At 37.5% G+C, this 17,900-nt stretch overlaps 1 protein-coding gene across 5 annotated transcripts in view; it reads right to left on the reverse strand.

Annotated features, from left to right (window-relative positions):
* Positions 1 to 346: 346 nt before the first annotated feature.
* Positions 347 to 17,900, reverse strand: part of NBEA (neurobeachin) — a 516,384-nt gene continuing 498,830 nt past the window's right edge. For all 5 annotated transcript variants that reach the window (XM_076364262.1, XM_076364263.1, XM_076364261.1 and 2 more), the window contains 4 exons: positions 8,746 to 8,847; positions 5,127 to 5,323; positions 4,254 to 4,405; positions 347 to 2,130 (listed from right to left, as the gene is read on the reverse strand). In XM_076364262.1, coding sequence (XP_076220377.1) covers positions 2,040 to 2,130; positions 4,254 to 4,405; positions 5,127 to 5,323; positions 8,746 to 8,847 — 542 coding nt within the window. In that variant the 3' untranslated portion in view covers positions 347 to 2,039. The remainder of the gene's footprint in view (positions 2,131 to 4,253; positions 4,406 to 5,126; positions 5,324 to 8,745; positions 8,848 to 17,900) is intronic.

A 17,900-nucleotide genomic window follows, 5' to 3' on the forward strand; every position in this document is an offset into this window, starting at 1 on the left:
CAAAATGGCTCTCATTAGATCTTTGCTTTCTGCGAGGTCTATTATACAAGATTATTGCCTGTTCACAATGATCCTAAATATCCCTTAAAGGCTTTGATTTTTCACTTCTGCTGATCAAAGTATCTTTAGCAGCTTCTCTTCATGTACTGATGATCAAAAGAGTTGCAAAACACACTCTGTAACCTCTGTTTTATTTCCTGAGACCCCAGGAAATACAACCACCCAGGCATGCATAATTTTTGGCATATACATAGCATATAAGAGAGGATTTCTTAAAATAATTGTTTGTTCCTAATGATAATGTGAATGTTTTGATGAAAAGTTCATTGAAATGAAAAACAATCACTGAATTCTTTGCATATTTTATTTTTCTTTTTGATTTCCAACTCACACACATCTGGCATATTTTACATCTTTGCAATAAAACATGGTTACAATAGCTTAAGGAATTTATATATCCAAAATATTTCACCATGATCTCAAGATGAAATGAACTTGTCTTCCAGATGTTCAATAGTCTCCCAATTCTAAGCTACAAACTCAAGATATTGCTTACAGACGGGTGATGAATAACTTAATCATTACGTTGATCCCCATGGTTCCAGAATCTTATAAATACAAACAACAATGAAGAAGGAAATTCAGTGCTAAACTTACTAATACAAGGTGGATAACAAATAAGTAATCACATCAATAAATAATGATATGTTTCTGGTGCAAAGTGCCAATACAAAGAATCCATTATCTTTTTAAATAAATGACTGCAAGTGAGTGTAAATTCTGAGAAAATTACATTCCTGTTACATGCCTCATAGCCCTACCGACACAATATGTACATCTATGACAATACAGTCACCAAATATACAAAGAAGAAACATGAATTAAAGTGTATATACCCCTGGGTGTGTAATTTGATCAGTACAATGTGCAGAAATTTATTCCGATGGTTATCATTACAGTATTGTAAAACATGAAGTGCCTTAGTCTGGGTGGCTTCAGGTGAGATTTTCAGAAGAACCGAAAAGAATAACCTCAGTCACCTTTATAATGAAGCTAAGGCTGTCAAATAAACCAAGCTGCTCAGAGGAAAAATAAGGGAAAAAATCACTGGGGGCTCTCTTGCCCATGATTTGTATGCCAAATGTTAATAATCCAGAAGTATAGCACTTTGTACTGGGAGTCATTAAGCATTACAAAGCATTAAACTGAACTTCCCTCTTTGCTCCTTTTCTGTCTAGTCTTTGAATTTAAAAGGGAGGAATTTAATTTCTGTTGTATAAAGTATAAATATGGCAAATGATGGCTTTTTATCCAAATGCTTCATGAGCAGAACTCCACTTAAGAGGGGTAAAGTTTAGATTCAAAAAGTGAAAAACATGTGTTGGTGGAAATGTCAAAATTACTGTTTGCACCCAAATTCAACCCTTTAACACAAGCTGTACCCTTAGGCAGATCTCCAGTTTGATTTGTGTGAATGCACCTGTTCCTTCAAGACATCAGGTTTAAAGTACATGCAAGTTGTAACTCCACAATAAAATTAAGAAACAGTTTTGTTCTTTATACAAGGTTTTACTTTTACAAAAGTATCCCTTTAAAGTTAAGATGTGCATCTGATGTACAAAGTATCAAACGTATTTTTTTATCTCAGCTTGAAAAGAGGCTGGAAATGGGATGCATGTTAGGTTCAAAGCCTAAACATTGAAACAACTGGACACAAGGTTCCCCAGAATTTTCAAAAGTCTCTTGTGGCGCATCCTACTACCTTTTCTCAATAAACAAAGATATATGAAATAATTACCAAAACATCTCCTAATTCATATAATTTACATGATACAAGCTTGCTTTTCAGCAGCTGGTGTTCAGTTGTGAAAAAACACACAAAGTAAAATGGTTGCTGACTACAATGTACAGCTATTGCTGGGTGTAATGGAATGTACAACGGAGGTCAATGCAGACGTGGTTTTCCACCAGAGACTACACCTTTCATTGCAGCACTTGTGCTCGCAGCTTCACCTGGGCTTTCAGTTCTTCATTCCACTTCAGTATCTGTTCTGATGTTCATAATGCCACCGGTTAAAATCTATATTAAAAGCTACGATGCTGCCAGAAGCCATGCCAGTAATCAGAGTTCTGAAAAAGATAGAAAAGATGGTCCTGTTAATCCTCTTTTACCTTCTTGAGCAATGGTTTACTATAAACAGTAAAAAAGCTAAAAGAACGAGGCACTTTTTGCAACACTGAAGATTAAACTCATGAGTGAGATTCAGTTTGCGATGGAGACACTACATTTAGGTGTCAACATATGAACCAAATTTCCATGTTCCCATTATGGTCAAGGGAGATCTAGAGATCCATTCAGTTGCCTTCACATAGGTAAAAGCACCATGCCACTTCAGATGCTCTTGCATATCCTGCCTTGCCTCCAGCTGCCTCTCCAGAAGTGTGTGGGTCTTCACTAGGTCCTTTGTCATATGTGCCGCCCCAGGTAAGTACCTCAGACCTCCAAGGTATCTCAAACAGTACTAACTGGCTAGGGGTAAGCAACCAAATTAGGCCCTAATCAGTACCCTCAGTGCAGCCTGAGAACAACTCTCTACAGGTCACTGGGCATGCACTTTAGGGTGTGTTTAATTTTCCTCTAGACTCCACAGGCTGTAGCAAGTAAATCACCACAGTTATTACCGGAGCTTATATCCGTAGCTCACATGAAGACACCTATGCCAAAACACCTTCATTCAGGTGCTTTAGAACCCAGCTGTCTAATTGTAGGCACCTCGTGCCACGGGAGGTGCCCCAGGATGGCTGACACATCTACGCTGGCTGGCAGCTGGGACACAGGACCTGTAGAGCGCTCTGCACTTGGGACTGCAGCTGGGATCAGCTGGATATCCTAGGGCCTTCCAGACAGAATGAGATGCCTCTGTGAAGACAACTGAACTTAAGCTGATCACACCTTGGTACTCCTAAAAAGCTTCATATTGAAATGTAGCCCCATATTTACATTGTTCTGGTGGCAATAGTTGAGGTGATTTTCCAGTTATCACATATCCTCTAATTCTGGTAGCTGAGTTTTAAAATTGGATCAGATATCTATCACCACCTCTATCAAACCATACAAATGCCATTCTCTGCTTAACTATGTGACTAAAGCTAAACAGGTACTTAAAGCACTTTGCACAGCTGGGGCTTCCCAGGCTGGTTACAATCAGGGACAGAGAAAATAGGCTACCTGAAATTTTTTGCAGTGTAAATAAATCTCTTCGAACAGAGCACAGTACTCTATGGATAAACTGGCAAAGCTCCAGAAGCGAATAGGCCTCTTCCAGTAAGTTAGTTTCAATTAGACTAGTTTGAGACAAAAAACTTGTTTCAAATCATCTTCTCATACATGAGTAAATCAGGTATGTATTTTGTTTATGGGTGTTTTTGTTGCCTTACAAAATGGGTACATAGCATAGGAATGCTAAAAAGTGTAAGAAAAATAAACTGAAATGAACGCTGTATGATTTTTCTAATATCTATGAATTCCTTGCATCTCATGAGCTTGTATATTAATAAGAAATACAAGACTGATGCATGATGTAAACAGCAAATCCACTCATAACCCTGCATAAATGCAACTTATAGGCTTACATTATAATCATATTACAATAGAAGACTGAGGGACCAGGTTCATATATCTTTTACATTGACAGTGTGCATTTTAGTGCCACAGCAGTGACTGCAAAAATCTAGGCTTGTACACTGCATCTCCATTGCTCAAGAAGGTCAAAGGAAAGGACCACACTCACTCCTGGTGGATAGATCCACTGATAGAATATTACACTTTATAGTCTAGATGCAACCCCAAGAAGTTCTCAAGCTCTACACAGCTGAAAATCAGAAATGTACCGCAAACTTTTGTAATTTGTTTTAAGGCATTGATTAACAGACACCACTACACTCCGATCCAGTCTGACTGTTCCTATGTTCTTAAGTTAATGTAATTTTACTCGTATTTTGCTAGCTGAGTCTCCAGCTTACTGACTTCAATGATATAAGACCTCACCTTAATGTTAAGCGCTTGTGCTATGAGACTCAAGGATCAGAAAAAATGCTGAGTCAGATAAATCAACAAGATAACAACTGGGGTAATGGTTTTGTACCATATCCTGTTAACGAGTGAATACCATAAATTCATACCTTAAAGTTCATGGAGATGTATATTTTGTGCAATTTTACCATTTACATACAAATATTAAAGACAAACTCGCCTCTGATCATGAGACAGATCCATAGCTCTTATGCCAGCATCACAGCCAGGGTAAATATAGAGCTGCTTGAAGTCACAGGCCTGCCATACTTCCACCACACCATTGTCTCCCCCTGTCACCAGGTTCTGCCCATCGCTGCTCAGGAGGATGGCCTTCAGGAGAAAAAAACAAAACCCAAGCACACAGTTAGCTTTTATGGAAACGGGTCAATATTACAAAAATTTAATCAACTTATAAGCATTTCTTTTGCTCTGCCCACTTTAAATTTGAAGACAAAGGCTCCCACTCCTTTTTCTCCCCAGTCAAAAAATAAACTAACAAATTTTGGATCTCCAAATTTAATTAAAACAATTGTGCGGTTTTAAACATGAGATATAACCAAAAAGCTCTTTAACTGAATCTGCCAAGACCTGAGTTCAGCACAGAACATTTCGATGTTTGACCTACGATACTCAGTGCCACCACTAACACCTAAAGCCGAGCAGCGATCTGCATTCCTAATGCTGCTTCAAGTGCTAGTGACAGAGCAGAGCCCTGAAGGCACAAATTCACGTCTTGGCTAATAAATGAAGAATGGACTCTTTTCAGAGCATTTGTTTTAAAGACATATTTCCCCCCAAAATTTAATTCCAAACAAAAATTCTAGGAATTGTGTGGGATGATAAACAATTTGTTCTTATTTATTCTGGAAAAGCTCAAGTGCAGTTTTGCATTTGGAGATGGAGATGAGAGGATTTGTGCTTGCATATGACTTAACCAGGAGGCGGCAATTTTACATATGTGATTTCCTTTAAACCACACTGCAAAAAAATTCAATTTATTTCAATAAATAAAGGTGAGACACAACAAATGTTTGTTTGCATTTAGATTTACCCTGGTTGAATCATTGATCTCCATCTGAGCTAAGAGTTTGCCATTAATGCTGAAATTGCTGAACCGTCCTCGTTCATAGTAGATGATGCAGTGACCTTCACTAGATACTGAAATTAAGCGAGGATACAAGCAGTTTTCTGTTCCTTCCAAGGCTCTCAGCAAATCTCCAGTAATTGTGTGTACCAGACAAGGACCTTCTGTATATGAAAACATAATATATCATATATTTGCTGCTTATACAAACTATATACACTGTGCACAGAGGCAATGCATAATACACATTTAGATCACATTAGTCCTGCATAGATATAAGAAGATGCAATGTTTGCTTAAAGAATTTAGAATACACAACAGAAAAGGAAATGCAAGAACTAGCATATTAAGAAAATAGATACAACATGCCTAAAAGTGGTAGTTTATTATCTACTTAAACTGGTAGTTTTCATTGATCTATCTTCTAAAATATTCTTTCCTCTTTCCAAGCATTCAGAAGCCTCAGTCTTACTGCTCTCCTCCAACAACATGAACTCTCTTTAGCCTGCCCATTCACATTAAACAGATGGGGCCCTATCAGTGACTAATAGGAGCAACTCCCAGAGGGCATATAATCGTATCACTGCATATTTCTCCTATAGACAATGGCAGTTCCTGTAGGTCCTCTCCCCCAATGAATGTGTTATATGCATAGATTTCAGTCCTGAATTGTTTTAACAATGGGTGTCATCTGACAGCCAACAGAGTTACTATGATATCTGGACGATAAGAGCTTTTAGGAGACCACACTATAACTGCATTTACTCCAGAGAGATTTTAGTATGAGATTTTAATGTCTTTTTATTACTGCTTATGAAAGAAAAAAACCAGCTATGAAATCTACAACGTACATTTTAAGATACAACACTAGGCTATTTCAATTTCAAGATCTATGAGAAAAACTCTTTTGAAAGTGAGATGTGTACTCCTACTGAGAAAAAGAGTCTCTTCTGTGATAAATGTAATGAGTCACGGTAAATACTAAATGTTTTCTTTTATGAATCACAGGATACTCCTGGACAGCACAGTAATCTCTTCCTTATACAACTGGCTCATGACCCTGAAAGTAAATTCATACTGGCAGACTCAGCCACCTCATATTAAGCCCTTCTAACTTCTCTGAAAATCAAACAGCAGCTGGGTTTGCCCTGGTAGAATGAATCACAGCATCAGTGCATTTGCCTGTGAGGCCTCTGGTACGGGTTTTTATCTGTGTTTGCATAAAGCCTCATGCAGAGAGACTCCAAGCCTGACTGGGTCCATGGGATACAACTGCAATGGAATTAATTGATTTTCTCAAATAGTTGAGTTTCAGCTTTGGAAATACTGAGGTGCCAGAATGTTATAAGAAGTGATGCCTCCGCCTTTAGAATAATTACCATGTTAGATTTTTCAAAAGAAAAGTGTAATACCTTCATATTTAAGCACACTGACAAACTGCCACTACCTTGGCTCAGCTGATTGGTCATGGACATGAAAAGGCACACAGAAAATCTTCTGATTTAGGATGCTACTGTAAAGACATACAGACTGACCGCTCTTTTTTGGGTTTGTTGGATAAGAACATGCAAACATCAACCTGACGCACAAGATTTTTCTCAGACGAGTCTTGTACGTGCTGTCTCCCTGCCTCAGCGGGTTCTCTGGCATGCTGTGCGTGTTATCACAGTGCTACAGCCAGCTCCGGAGGGGCAGCCTCCCCACGAGGGAGCACAGGCAGCGCCCAGGCAGGAAGGCAGAGCAACGCAGCACTGCCGTGAAATGCAGCCTAAGAAACTGGGAAGGGACTGGGAATGACAGAAACTGAAGAAGAAGCTTTAAAACAGGCATCTGCTGGAAAACAGCAATAAACAAGGGATTTTCTCTCTCCATTTGTATATGGAATAGAGTTTGAAGAGGAAGGACAGGAGAAGAGTAACTCAGGGGACAGACTGGGTCTCCATTTCTCTGGATCAATTACAAACATATTCTGGATTCGATGTAAAAGTCTTTGGTCCTCCAGCAGCCTTTACCTCTAAAAATATATGTTACCAAAGCATCACGTACTTAATGAAGCAGAAGATAACTGAATACAGATTCCAGCTATTTTAATAAGAGGAAATTTGCAAATAGATAGTTGGAAAGGGTACACTATTACAGCAGTAAGAGTATATAAAGCTGCCTTAAAAGATAAGAAATAGCAGTGCTGCAAGAAAAATCTTTAGATTCAGCATCACTGTACATTTTTTTCATAAATGTCTTGACTTCACCTACGACTGTTATGTAGTATGTCATTACGAGACTTAATGACCCATTAAGATTTCCTGTTAAAAATGCCTTTACTCAAAAGTTTCACACTCAGCTTTGAAAATAAATGTTAAGCTCCGAGGCAGTATAAAAGACGATAACCCCGGAGCTCAGCTGTGAGCAAAAGCAGGCAGAACAAGCATCACATCCTTCCTACCCTCAGAAGCAGCAAACTTTTTAAAAAGGAGTACAACGATATCCATGGGGATGAATAAAACAGGCATCACTGTAGACCGAGAAAGCAAGTAGCTGGATGTGGATGTAGGAGTGGAGTGGAAATGAGATAGGAAGAGATATAAGGAAGAACCACCTTAAGGAAGGACAAGGGTAATGTAAAGCAAGGAAATAAGAAGGGATAAGAGATAATGTAGCACAAAAGAAAGTAAGAGAGAAGGGGGAGGAGGGGGAGGCAAATAGGAAAGGAAAGGAGAAGAAGACATGCAGTTTGCCAAATTAAGAAAAGAAGCTGAACAAGAGAGGGCAGTGGGGGAAGAAAAGTGGGCATGGAATCAAAGGGAAAAGGAGGAGGTGGGCAGAAGAAGTGAAATGGAACAAATGAAGGAGAAACAGAATAAGGAAAGATGAAGCAAACACTCATTGAGGCGGGTGATTTATTTACATTGATTACCAGTTATACAGCGGACTGCTGCAGGTTTGGAAAGGTATTTTGAACATTTGTGTTAGCAATTGTTGGATACTCTGGATTCCATAGATAAGTAACAGGGAGAAAGTGTGAACAGATGGCTCAAAAAGTTTAATAAAAGAGAGGTAACAACAAATCTGCAAACTCCTCATTATTTGGAATCCACTACAAAAAAACCTACTGGATGAAATGCTGTCCACAGATCCAAAACCAAGCAAATTGACCCTGCTTCCCTTGCCAAGGAGACTGAGGTCAGTCCTACAAACTGCCATTCAATTAAGATCAGGGTGGAGAACTTGGAACTGGCCCTCCCCTAAATACAGGTCTCTATCAACAGGTTTCTTCAAAATCAGTAGATGTCATTATGAATTATTGTATAAATTTTTATCAACTGCTCTTCCAGATCTGGGGGGAATAGTAGCACAGGCTGACAGTTAGAAGGAATGATCAACTTAATTTGTGTCTAAACCTCGTAAGTCCAGATAGTAAGTAATAAAGTTCAGAGTAAGCTGCTGCAAATTCCCCCAGAATTACAACACATCTTAGTAGAGGAGACTTTGGATAATTAAAGTACATGTGGCTTGAGGGAACACTGAGAAGTACCACTAAAAAACGCTCTAAAAATGTTAAGACTTAAATCATAAAAACATTTCTGACCTTTAGCACCACTGATAACGAGTCCCAGCTCTGCACAGACCGACACACAGACAACTTCATGGTCGTGACCAGTTAGAACAGCCCGAGGAGCTGGATAATCACCTGTTACAAAAACACAAGAAGAAAAACAAAAAAAGGAAACAACAAGAGGAATGCCAAACCAGACCTGTTTTATCAACAAAAGAACTTTGCTGTAATTTGCCTTAAATCAGTAAGCATCAGAGAGGTGCAGTATACTTAAATATCTCATACTTAGGTTTCCGAGCAAAATACATTCAGATATCATAAAGTTTCATAAGCACAGCTTCCCAATGCATTAATTCATACATTAACAAAAAGCAAATTTCTTTGGTTTAGAAATTATGGACTGCGTGCTGTTTACAATACACAAATGATAACAATACATTGCTGGTTTATGACCTAAAAATACTGGAAATGTATATTTCAGATAAAGAATACAAAGTGTGGTGGTATTAAAAGCAGCTGTAATGTAAAGATCTGCTATTGAACATATAAGTCTCTAGACTTCTGCTAGGAACCTAAAGAGCAGCATGAGTTAAGGATGTCCCTATATTAATGATCATATTTTTTTTCATGAAACTGGGGGTAGGAAAAGAAGAGAGGAGGAACAACACTGTACTAGAAAGATACTACTGTTGCATAGACATTATTGATTCAGAGACACGTTGAATGCTTATAGATTAAAATTATACCTAAACATGGTTATGGGTGTACATCATTTTATATATATCACTATGGATACCTATGCCATTTTTATCACATTTAATTTATTAAAGAGCAGGATAGACTACTCCCTAAATATTTATTTTTTCTATTCAGGAGTGAAATGTATTTTATTTTGGGTTCAAACAAGTGGGCATTTATGGAGTGTTTATATGACAAATAGCAAGATTTCTGTTGTTTCTAATAATAACAGATACTGACATCTTAACAGTGAAACTCCTATATGCAGTAAGGAATTGCTTAGTATTTGATATTGCTTTGCCAGCCAAAGAAAGTTAATCAGTACAAAAAATTAGCAACATGCTAGATAACACAGATTTCATCTGGTTATATTTATTTTGTACAAATGAAATATAGAAAATTGGTAAATTCCAAAGGACTGGAGCTCTGCCAGTGTAGTTCAAATACTTTAAAAGGATAAAAGAAATGACCTAGGGAACTACAGATGAATTACTGTAACATTAATCCTATGCAAAATAACAAAACAGTTAATCCACAGTTCTGTCAACGAAGAATTGGAAGCAAAAATCTCATTAATGCCAGTCACCATGCTGTACTGGAATGGGAGCCTTGTCAAGCAAGCTTCTTATCTGTTTTTGACAGGATGACAGGTATAGTTGATAAAGATGGCTATGTTAAAATGGCCTCCATGTATTTTTTTCAAGATAATTGTCTTAGCAATACAATGTTTTGATTTAAACCTGTTTTATATGGAACTGACTGTGGACAACATGGATGGCACAGAAGCTGGTTCAATGACAGATCTTAAAATTTTTTGTCCATAGAAAGGATGAGCTACATATTAGGATATTGGAAATTAGTGTGTCCAATTAGGAGCTGGGAATTGATTCTTGATGGAATACTAACCAATAATGTTATCTACAGGATAATATAAAATCTTTGCTGGTAAGATATGGTTGTATATAAAACTGATACAAAGATTCATGGGCAACTGTATAATGAAGAGAGAAAGTCATTATTATAACATTCTCTGCATTGCCTAGTTAAATAAAAAGGTAGCAAAATGTGTTTTATTTATTTTATTTATTTTGAATGTAGCCAGGTGGAAGGTAGATGCACCTGGACAAGCACATGCTCTGCTCACTGGAGACGAGATTCTGTTCTGGAAGGCAGTGAGACAGAAGGATTTATGGAGCCAGAAAGAAAAACTCCCTCAACATTAACTTTCAGTGCAATACCCTTGAATAGCAAATAGGGGTTGAGAACTATCTTGCCGCTGTAGACCAGAAAGATTAAAGTCTTGTACCCACATTACAGAAATGAGCTTAAAGGAGGATCACACAACTGATACAGAGAATAAGACAGGAGGCTACACAGTGTTTAAAGTGTCTTCTCTCTTCACTGCACAGGCAGCAAAGCAGTGACTTGACCACCATAGCTGGGAGTCACAGGCGTAAAAGATGTCCAGTAGCCCAGAAATTTATCTTGCAGCTAACGGCACAGCGAGGTCCAATGGGTGAATGGCTGCACACATTTCAACCCTGCAATAAAATGCCGTTTCCTAACTGGAAAAACAGTTAAACCCTAAAAGAAATTAACAAGGGAACTACTGGAGTAGCTAAACAATATTGCATGGGTTTCTGAAAGATATGCTTTAGGAATGGAGGCTTGGATAGACTTTTGTGGGTCAACGAATGTAGTCTTTTTTATTGCAGACAATCATATCATATAAACCTGTTAATAAATTAGTGAAATGGCTATCTGGGTATATGACTTGGAAGGATGTTCCAGACCTTTCCTACTCTAAAGGAGAGAAGTATTCTGATTTTCAGTCTGAATTTATTCCTGTCTGCCTTGTATCTCTTTGTTCTTGTGTCAGCACTGTCCTTTAGCTTCAGGTCTTCTCCCTCTCTTATGTTTTCCCCAGTTATGTACTTACAGAAGAAATCAGCCCTCTCAGCCTTTCCTTTTGACTCTGTTAAACAACCAAAACTCTTAAAGACTCCTTTGAAGTGATGGGCTTGCCATTTTTTAGTCATCGTAGTAACTACCTGTCCTTGTCTAGCTCCAAGTTTGTTCTTAAAATTTGGGTAGCCAGAACTTTATATAAAAACAGTTCTTGAAATTTTAGGGTGAATCTACAGTAGTTCTTGCCAAACCCTAACATCTCCTGTCATCGAAATTTTAATAATAATTCCATGTATTTTACTATCTTTCTGAACCAGCTGAGAACTACCAACCATGGATTTACAGACTTCAGTTTTGGACCCAATAGTACAGGGTGGGTCAATATACCTGGTCTTATCATTGCATTGTACAGACACATTAACACTTTCTTTCCTATCTCTAATGAAAACAGCTGTCCCAATAAATCCTAGTTTCCCAATCTTTAATCTAGCCTGCAAGAAAAGAATCTTTCTGGTCTGGAAACTGAAGATGTGAACTGAAAACTGGGCTTTACTGCTAGGGAAGGATGGATGTTGGAAGAAACAGAGAAAGATGCTTTGTGTTTCTCATCAAAGATTAGCTATACTTTGAGATTTAGATTTTTATAATTTCCCCATCAATGTTGCTGTTGAGAACCCCATCTCCTTTTGAGGTTTTCTTTTCTCCAAGTGTGTAACAGAAAAGTGAAAAAAAAAAAGCAATTCAAATAAATTCAGAATTCTTCACTTTTTTTTTTTTCCTTTGTATGTCCTGGAAAAAAAGAGGAATTATGCTCAAGGGTCATCTTGGCTTAAGCTCTGATTACAGAGGTGTATACAGTAGTGTCATCAGACTGCAAGGGTGAATGACTGAAATTATTAGATGGTTAGAAATTTTTTAAGGGAAAAGAAATAATGCAATTTTCAAAAGGACATTTTCCTCAGTGTTTCCTAGGAAAACACTGTAATATCATGAAACTGTAAAATGTCAGAATATGAAAAATGAGCATATTTAATTCACTTCTTGATTTATAAAGGTAAAGGAAAAAGCTTATAAGAAACAACTGCCCTGAAACACAGATCTTTGAGTCCTGTTTTTCAGTAAATACAAATTAATAATGGAATATCATTATTAGGAGTAACAGTCCAACAGTAATTTTTCCCCTTAGGGCTCAAAGAAGAAATTATTCAGTGATACTTTCTACAGGAAAAGCTGTGGCACGGGGAAGAGAACCTCAGTCATATTACATTTTATTGCTAAGGACAGAAGTTGTGAACTCCAGGAACCATTCAAAATCTAGCAAAATATTCTGTCACTGTCACATCACCACTGATAGATGCAGCCAGAGGTCAAAGGCTGCAGCTCTGAGGGAATTGCAGGTGAAAATATCCTACCTATGAACTGAGATACCATCACTGTAAACTCCCTGTAATTTCCCCAAAGGAGCACCTTTGAACCGAATTACTAGAGGGCAGAAGGAAAAAAAAAAAGTGTTGTATTTCCAAACAAGTAAGTTTTATTACAAAGTCTAAAATAAAATCCATCTTCCCTTTCCTCTGAAAAATATAATGCTTAATACTATTGTAAGGTTCTTCTGAAATGAATGGTGCTCTCATATGGTGAGGAAAAAAACAGAAGAAAAGAAAGAGAACAGACAGTGTTACTATTTCTCTCATATTGTCCTCTTCCAGGAATTATGTACAGATTGGTATGGGGACACATCTAGGAGACTTCTGTATAAAGAAGCATGAGAGCACAAGGCAAATTCCAGCTTCCATTTCATCTCTGACTTTGACAGAAGTACAAGGCTATAGCTCAAGTAGTTGTTGAAAATAATTTAATTTACTATTTATTTTACTATTAGCACTTTTGAGGGGATACTCTTCAGAAAAAAAAAATCTTAGAAAATACTATGACTTTCATGGAAGTGAAAATGTAATAGCCTTCTTGAATATTTACTGTCAGAAAAAAACATCCTGGAGTTTGATGAAAAGGTAAGGCTACAACCAATAAATAGGAATATTTCAAAATAGGAAATAGCCAATAACAATGTCCACAACATGAGGGAGCAATGCTTGTAAAAGAAAGAATTTTGACAGAAAAATATTCATATATTCAAAATATTCTCACCTCTGGCAGAACTGATTTATTTGTTGAGGAATGTGAGGAGCATTGTATATATCTACAAACAACTCACCAAGGTGAGTGACTTTCAGCTGTCTTGCAACTATCCAGACCCCAAAAGGGAAAATAGAGTGGAGGAGAGGAGAGTAAGGATTTGCAGCTTCTCTTCCTATTTCTTCCACTAAATTGCTTTGAGAACTTTGGCAAGTCGCTGAACTGCCCTGTGCTGTACAGCTCCCATTGGATATGCAGCAAAAAAATGGGCACAGACATCTGTTGATAAAATGCTAGCTATAACTGCATTAGTTCAGGTGTGTTATTGGCTCATTTACCTTTGCTTAGCAGTCTTGAGAGAGGTGTCTTTGGCTACCAGAGTAGAGACCATGCCAGTAAAATTTACACACTGGTTTTCAAAGAGCTTCTACTCTGGCAGAAAAGTGCCAAGATACTTTATTTTAAAAATTAATACCTAAATTGTACAAACATGTAAGTACTGTAATAGCTCTTTAAACATGCAAAGCAGATTGCATGTATGCCAATGTGCTTGCACAGCCATCCAGTCCACTTGGTACAGAACACACTGGTGGCTATTTTTAAACTGCTGCCCTTTCAAGGTTAAACTAGGGCATGTTATAGGGTATTAAACTGTGGACGGATATAAAAGAATAAATGAATATTCTGAGTTCAGAATAACTACTCTTTCAAGATACAAACTCGCAAAACCTGCGATGTTCACAATTTTAAATTGTTTCAAAAATATGTTATGTAAAAGGAACAAATAAAAGTATACTTCACAACAGACTTAAAAAAAAGTGAAGGTTAACTTGACAAAGATCCTTTATGGTAGCGCTTACCCTCCCTTTCAGGTATATACAGAATACACTCACTGGGATAGGGTGAATCGTTAGCACCTCTGAGGATTATGTTACAATGCTAAACAAACCCAGCTTAGGGTTGATAGACACAATATTTTCCAATGATCAGCACAGTTCCTGTTAGAAAAAGCAGGGTTAACTCTCACACCTCTTGTGACCATCCTCTTGGAAGCTACAATAGGTAATGAGAAATGTCAAGTCCCAAGATCAATGAAATTTCAGGCTCTAGGGACAAAACAGGAATAGCATTGATCCTTTTAAAGAACACCAGTCAAAGGGTGAATGTAATATATTGCACAGAGAGGCTCAAGAGGATAAGCGGCCAAGTCCAACATACTTACCTGACAAAAAATTCAATCAGCTTTTAGCACAAGCTGCCTACCCTTCCTTTCTTTCATGCAGGAGTCTGATTCCAATTAAAGTGTGCAAATTAATTTTTATCACTTCCAAATTAGTTTCTGAATTTGTGTCTGTTTCAGATGAAAGCATCTGTCCCTCACTTTTCTGCAATTCTATCATCCACTTTGGTATCTGTTCAAAGACTCGGAGATAATTCTAATTTTCAAAGTCACTTGTTTGAAAGAGACATTCAATAAAGCAATCATAAAATATAAAAATAAAACAACTATAACGATACATGTTGAACTCCAGGGCATATCATGTACTCTCTTTGCTCCTTTTTGTGATGACTAATACAGTTGCTATGTGAGAAGAAATTTGTATACAAATTAGCGCTCAGCTAAAACAAATCCCTATATATCATAAGAGAAAAAAAATCAAGCCCCAAATTGTCAAACTCCATCACAATAATTTTTCTATTCAATCTCTTAGAACTGCAAAGATTTACATTTGCCAGATCACTTCAAAGAATTAAAATAAGCAAACTATGTCCTTTGCATGTGCCGTGTCTTCCTAAGAGAAAACAGATTTCTTTCACTGTTCTCTCAACTGCAGCAGATTTATACAATGCGGTCATCAACTTAATAAGGTGCAGATTCAGATTACCTATTTCAGATGGGCAATTTTGGCTTAGAAAGTAGGTATCTGATCCTGGCAAGATGACTAAGCTTCATTCAGTTCAGTGTTTTTCCCAAAGGTGGTACTTATCTAAGCAAGGATAAAGAAGTAAAGGGAGGCTCAAGTGTACATAAAAACACAAAAACCTGCATTCAACTCCCTTTCAGCCTAAAGGAATTCATGCCACACATCCTACTTTCCAGGAGCATCCCCAGGCACCAGCCTCTAGTCTAGGCCAGAAAAGGACATTTTCTATCACCGCTATTGGAGCTTAGCCATTGCATAGCCATGAAACCAATTTTTGTTGGACCAGAGAAAGTGCAAGTAGGGAGACGATTTGCCCTACATACTGCTGCTGAAGGGATGCAGTTTTCATTCCTGATTTCTTGATTTATCTCTATTTTTATCAAATCATCATGTCATATAAGATTGATAAACAGAAGTAGAGAAAAGAATTTTGCTTTCCACCAAAGCTGGAGGTTCACAGGGGGCCACTCCCACATTAATTTATAGCCTGATAGTCAGCATATGCTTGTGAATATGGGAATGCGGGTTTGAAACCCCGAGTCTCTGGAGGCCAAAAACTTAAGTCTCCCACTTCCTGGACAAACATGCTAACCAGAAGGGGTTTTGCAAGCTACTTTTGAAAGCTACCCCATGGAAAACATTGTGTTTAAAATCTGGTAAATTTTCAGTCTTCTCACAGCAATTGTGAGAAATGCCAAGACATTGTTACAAATGCAAACTGAACTAGAAACTCCTTTTTGATACTTACTGTAGAATAAAAGTGATAACTTAATAAATGCATTGATTGGAAAATTATTTTAGAATTATAAAAGGAAGTTCACCATGCTCTCATAGGCAAGTTTTCAACTACTGAGCTGGAGCAGCCACTCACAATTTTTCTCCATTCTCCTCCCTAAACCAGAGATGGTTCTGTATTTCCCACAGACACAGCTGAGGTTATCCTCTGAGCACATGCCCGCACAGGTATTTCAGCAGAAGGCTCTAGGTAGGTCCAACAGGTTAGGTTATTGACATATGTGTTGTTTAGTAAAGATTTTATCTAACTCATGGATTCTGGAATATGGAATTTTAGCAGAATTGATAAGGAGTTTGTTCTGACAATCTTTTGCCCCAGAGTATTTCACAATAAATGATTGTGATTGCTATGTTTTCTAATGAAATGGTATCTACATTTTTCTATACTATGTATAAATATATATAAACTATATATAAACTGTTTAGGACTGGGGGCCTGCTTTCTGCCTGCCCTCCCCCCCCCCCCCCCAATGTTTTCTGAAACAACTAAAGTTCCTTTTGGTAATTGGATGCATTGAAGCTGAAATTGATAATTAACTGTCTTTCAGCTTAAAAGATCATTATAAAGTCAAGTATCTAACCCAGATAATTACTATACCTGACATTTTTCTTTGAATCCTTCACCTTCTTACAGTCTGTGATATAAAATACCTTATCTGTGTCTCCAGATGACAGCTTTCAAAAAACTAATCCCCCTTTTTGTCCCTGAAAATATCATCTACATCTTTCTGGAAATTCATTCCGAAGATGTTAACTAATTGGATTTGACCTACAGTGAACATCTCATTTTCAGTTTTCCTACAAGGTAAATCCTAATCTTCTACTAGTAAGTCTAGAAGAGCAGATTAGGAAATATTTCTTTACTACTTCGGTAGCTTAAACTATGTAAAACTTCAAACGTATGTTCGTAAGAATTGTTGAGAATGTTTCACTCCTGAAAATTAGTATACAGGGAATCAGTCATACAACAAGCTATCATGTCTGTTCATGGCAGGGAACAGAATCTAGCAGTCAGTACTTCAGCAGAAAGATTTAGTAACTGCAGAAGTAGGTCCTTCAGGCATATAGTCACTAATGTGATCTATCCTTACTGATGTATGTTCATGAAAAGTCAAAGTAGCTGTTAATAAGGAAATGTTTACAACACATGAAGTTCTGGTTATAGTACAGTACCAGTACATAATTAGCATATCCCTGTTAACTTTAATCCAATGAGTAGAGATAGCAATAATAGTGATGACATCACTCTTCCTCCACAGCAGTCTTCAACATGTCTTCAACATGAGTAGTAAGAAATCTGATCAGTGTATTTTGAAGCTAGCCCAGCGGATATGCTATTTAATCTTCCTGGGTGCTGCTCTCTGTGCCTGTGAGATTACATTTGCCTAGGCATGACTATCTGCAGCACAGTCTCCCATTAATCTGACTGCAAGGCCTTTTCTTCAGCAAAACAGTGTCTTATCCATACAGAGGCAGAGGTAGAGAGCAAATCATACTATTGGTTTTTGTTTTCATTGACTTCTGTCAACCAACTGATATCCTTTCTTTTCATAAAATTAAAGTTCTCCAAGGCAAGCACTTCCAAAGATACACAGCTGAGATATTAAACCTGAGATTCCAAAAAGTACCACCTTCTTGCATTCAGGTATGTTCATGATGAGAAAAAGGTATCAGAACTAAAATCAA

This window comes from Aptenodytes patagonicus, chromosome 1 (assembly GCF_965638725.1).
Source record: "Aptenodytes patagonicus chromosome 1, bAptPat1.pri.cur, whole genome shotgun sequence".
Taxonomy (NCBI): Eukaryota; Metazoa; Chordata; class Aves; order Sphenisciformes; family Spheniscidae; genus Aptenodytes; species Aptenodytes patagonicus.